This window comes from Otolemur garnettii, unplaced genomic scaffold (genome assembly GCF_000181295.1).
Source record: "Otolemur garnettii isolate 467f Iridium unplaced genomic scaffold, OtoGar3 scaffold00127, whole genome shotgun sequence".
Classification (NCBI taxonomy): domain Eukaryota; kingdom Metazoa; phylum Chordata; class Mammalia; order Primates; family Galagidae; genus Otolemur; species Otolemur garnettii.
Genome location: NW_003852522.1, coordinates 3,634,096 through 3,638,736, shown reverse-complemented (window position 1 = coordinate 3,638,736; position 4,641 = coordinate 3,634,096). Strand labels below are relative to the sequence as shown.

The 4,641-nt window shown below is 56.4% G+C and overlaps 1 protein-coding gene across 1 annotated transcript in view; it reads left to right on the top strand.

Moving 5' to 3' along the window:
• Positions 1-933: 933 nt before the first annotated feature.
• PDE4A (phosphodiesterase 4A) overlaps positions 934-4,641 on the top strand; it is a 28,740-nt gene continuing 25,032 nt past the window's right edge. The window contains exon 1 of the mRNA XM_023518078.1: positions 934-1,166. Within this exon, the coding sequence (XP_023373846.1) occupies positions 934-1,166 (233 nt within the window). The remainder of the gene's footprint in view (positions 1,167-4,641) is intronic.

Here is a 4,641-nt window from a genome sequence, read left to right as displayed (position 1 = left end):
AGCCAGGGATCTCTCTCTTGCTCAGGCTGGTCTTGAAGTCCTGGGCTCAAGCTATCCACCTGCCTCAGCCTCCCAGAGTGCTAGGATTACAAGCTTGAGCCACCACACCTGGCCTGTGTTGGGGTTCTTTACACATATGAGGGCATCTCACAGGTGTTGCTGGAGCCACTCAGGGATTCACGGATGACATTTGAGGGACAATGAAAGCCTTCTGGGGATCTGTGAAGGACTCTAGGATTTGGGGGGACTCACATATGGTCTGTAGAAATGGTTCTGGGCATGTGGGGGAATTCTTGCAGTGTTATGGGCGGCAAGGGAGCGCTCTAGGAGTTTGAAACATTTGAGAAACTGTGGAGGGGGTCCTGGGACCTGAAGAGGTTTCTCTTGAGCTCTCAGAGCATCAGAGGTTTGTGGGTGCTGCTGGGTCTGTGGGATGTCTTAGAAACAATGAAGACACTACGACTCTCCTCATCTGGGAAGTTACCTTTATCTTGTGTGGGGAAGCCCAGGGATTGTTGGTGTCCCCCTGGGCTGTGTAGGCACGTCTCAGGGATAGTGAGTGTGCTCCCAAGTGTTCTGTGGGACCATGGAGACGCTGCTGAGGTCTGTGAGGCCTCTTACCACAGGAAGTTTGTGGGCGCCCCCAGTGATTAGGGGCATCTTGGTATTTGTGAAGATGGTTCAGGCTATTGTGGGGACAACAGAAGGACTTCAGGGTTGTCCCGCGGTCTGCGAGGGAGTCCCTGCCCCAGCTCTGAGGATGCCCCAGGCCTGCCCCGCCCCGGGGGCGGCCCCAGCGCTAAGCCGGAAGGGCCGAGGCGGCCGGGCCGGGTGAGGCTCCGGCCCTGGGGCTGGGCGGGGGACCTGCGTGGGCCGCTCGGGGCGGGCGGCACAGCTTCCCAGCGCCCGCCAAGGCGGGGCCGCCCCGCGGCCATGGCGCGGTCGGGCGGCCTAGGCCGCATTCAGGAGCTGCAGCTGGAGGCCTTCCCGGCGGCGGCGGCCGAGGACGAGGCTTTCTTGCCCGAGCCCTCGGCCCAGAGGGCGCCCCGACGTCCACGGTCACCGCCCTCCTCGCCCGTTTTCTTCGCCAGCCCATCCCCGACTTTCCGCAGGCGCCTTCGGATTCTCCGAAACTTCCAGGATTTTGGACGGCAGAGGTGGGCTGGGTAAGTGCCGCGCTGGTGGTCGTGTAGGTTCGAGCCTCCCCTGGTCACCAGGCGCGCGCTGGCGTCTGGGGTTCGTGATTCACTCTTCACAGCCTCATTTTTCCTCTTTAATCACAGGGCATTGATAAAAATCATCCCTGCTTGCTAGGGTTACAGTGGAGACTTCTGATAGGGCATGCAGTAGGTGCTCAATAAATGCCATGTCCCTCCCTTTCCTGTGCAAAGCTGAAGCTCTGGTCACGATTAAGGGAGTGAGATCCACCTGCCATCCAGGCTGTCCTGGGAACATGTGTTCAGTTCTGTTGGCCTCTGTCTAACTGCCTGTGAAATAGGACCAACGGTATTGCCTTGCTATGAGGCTATGTCTGCGCCTGCACCAGGCACCAAAGGCAAATGCAAGTTCTCTTCCTGGCCAGACTGGGAGTGGGATGCAGGAGCTAGAAGCCTAGGGGTGACAAGTCTGGAGGTCATATCTGGATCTGGCTTTCCTATGTCTGTTTAACCTGGATGGAGTGGTTGGCAACCCTGTGCAAGGGCATCTCTTCTCTAACTCCTCACACACTTGTTTAGAAGTGAGTTCAGAGATAGGCCAGGGAGAAGGTACTGCGGGGCTGGGCTTCCGCCAAGCCGGGACTGGGTCCAGCACCTGCCCTAGGGAAAAGATGGGGGCAGGGAAGAAGAGAAGGAGAGGCCAGGGCCTTTGGGAACCCCTTAGGTGTTGGGGTAAATCATTGCCTCTCTCCTGGTTTCTCTGTGTCTCTGTCCCCACTTCCGTCTCTCCCCCTGTCACCTATCAGTTACACCTGCCCGCAGTCTTCTGATTTTGTCAACCTGTGGCACTCTGCGAGGACTCTCTCCGATTATATACCTAGAGCCAGCTTGGCTTGACATCAAGGCAGGGAGGAAGGAAGGCGGGGCCATAGGAGGTGGTGGGGGAGGGGGGGAATGGCTTGGAGCTAGGAAACTGGAGCCTCCGGCACCCCCCTCCACCCTCCAAGAGGGAGGTGGCAGGCAGATTCAGTTCTGCAAGACCCCTGCTGGGGGAGATGTGCTTGGGAGTCCTTGCGCCCAGCTATCCTCTCTGCTACCGAGCAGCCCGGGGGCTGTCCCTGAGGGGGTCACTAGGAGGGTGGAGGAGAGCGGGGAGGCGGCACCGCCAGCAGCAGCCACAGACACCTCAGGCCTGGCAGGCAGGGCATGCCACACTGCCGTGCTGCCTTCCTCATGCGTGCCCTGACTGCACTTGGCTTCCATGCACTCTAGTGCAACACCCCGGGCCCGGCCCTCTGCTTTGGCATTGCCCCCCGCAGGCCCTGAGTCCCTGACCCTCTTCTTCAGTGAGGAGGACACCGGTCAGCACCCTCTGGGCAGATCTGTCAGGTGGGTGGCCCATGGCCAGTCCCTTCCTTTACAACAGGAGGGAACTGGCAGCGCTGTGGGGGTTTTGAATCCATCTTAGGGCAAACTCTCAGTGGCTTTTAGGGTCTGGCTTGGGCCTCACCCGCTTCCCTAGTCCTAGAGGTTTGGATACTGCTGAGGGCTTCCTGAATGTGGCAACCTTCAAAGTGGATGTTGAATCCTGTCCCGATCCTGTCTATTCAAGGTGGGATCCCTTCACCTTATTTTGTGCCCCTAGACCTGGGCTACTTACTGTCTTTCACCTTGGAAGCAGTTATAGGTGTCCACCTGGGCTCCACTCCTAGGCTACTGGCCTGGAGCCAGTTCTAGGAGTGGGGGCAGGGCAGGGAGGTTCTGGGATGCCTGGAGGGTATTTGGAATTAGCTTGAAGAGCTGGGGCCATGAAGTGGCCTTTAAGTTCTCAGAATTGTCAGGTCTCCAACACTGACACACACATTCCACATACATAGCCACGCATGCACGGGGGCAATTGAGGTCACCTGGTGTTTACTATCCTAGGTTTGGGTCTCCTAGGGGCACCCAGAGTAGGGGCACCCAGAGTACTCTACATTTGACTCATGGCCACACACACACCACAGCACCCTGGCCCACCCCTCAAACAACTTTGTCTGCACTGTGCTCTCGGGTTTGGGAAGATGCTGTCACTGATACACACACCCAAGCCCCACACCCATCCCTGCAGGCCACACTCCCGCCTATACCCAGACACAGGAACATACCTCATACCAATTTGAGGGTCAGAGCCAATCACAGCATCCATGCAGCATACTCACAAGGTCACACAGACTTAGTAACACACTAACCCAGACACACAGATTGCACACAGGCACATATGAACCCCCAGAGCCCTCTCACACACATAGACATACAATACCCCACAGACACACAAGTGCCCCTCAGGCACACAGACCTCCTCTTTGCCCGGATTCCTACATACCAACCCTCCTAGCACACCCAGGCCCCCAAACAGCTGTTTCACCTGGCACAACATGCCTGCCGAGGAGACACACACCAGCGCCGGCTCTCAACCTCCCTGTGACCTTCACAAAGCAAATGCCAGGCCTTTTCCATAAAGGCTGCCTGGCATCTCCTGTGAGTGAGTCAAGTGGAGAGGCGCAGGGATCCCAGGGAGACACCAGGCCTCCCTACCCTGTTTGTCTGTCCTGGTGGGGGAGATAGACACCTAGTCCAGCTGTGTAGCTCAGCTGCCCAGGTTCAAATCCATGTTCTATCACTAATAACACAGTTATTCACCCTTTCTGTGCCTTGGTTTCTTTGTCTGGAATATGGTGCATTAATTCGTGTCCAAGCAAAGCATGTGGTGTGACATTCAATAACAGTTGGCGACACTCATTGTTATTATAATCTTTACCAACTGTGTTTCTTCCCCTACCCACACCCCACACATCCATTCTAGCTTGTTTGTTTCCCATTGGTCCCTGCAGCAGAAGTCTCCAAGGCCTAGGTTGCCTCTGGGCTACACAGTCCTCCAAAGACTCAATTTGATGCTTGGGGAGCCCAGCGGGTAGACTTAAGGACCCCACAGAGGTAGAAGCAGGTAGCAAGTTTGAAAGTGCCACCAAGTAGTCAGCCTGCTTGAAGTGAAGTCTTGGCCACCTTAGATGGGGTGTCTGGGTGCTTGGCTGTAATGTCAGGCTGTCAGCTGCCTCTGAGTGTGTTTGTGACTTTGAGTTCCATTGGGATGTCATCAGAGCAGCCTTCAGCCTGCTCTGCCATAATCAGTGAGAAAGCTTAGGGAGGGAGTACTCTCTGTGGCCCAGGGATCTGAGATACCACCTCCCAACTCCCAGGCCACAAACTTCTCCCCTCGTCCCTCCCTCAGCCCAGGGGACATCCTCCTGAAACACAAACAGCAGGGCCCCAAAGAGTGTGTCCTCTTATCCATTCCCCTGGGCTCCCACTGATGTGAACTGAGTCCCTTAGGACTGGTATGTCTGCCAGTCTTGCTAGCTGAGTACCGTTCCCTAAACTGCAGCTTAAGTTCCTAGGAGGATTAGGTGGTGGTCGTCTCCTTTTTCTTTTTCTTTTTTTTTTT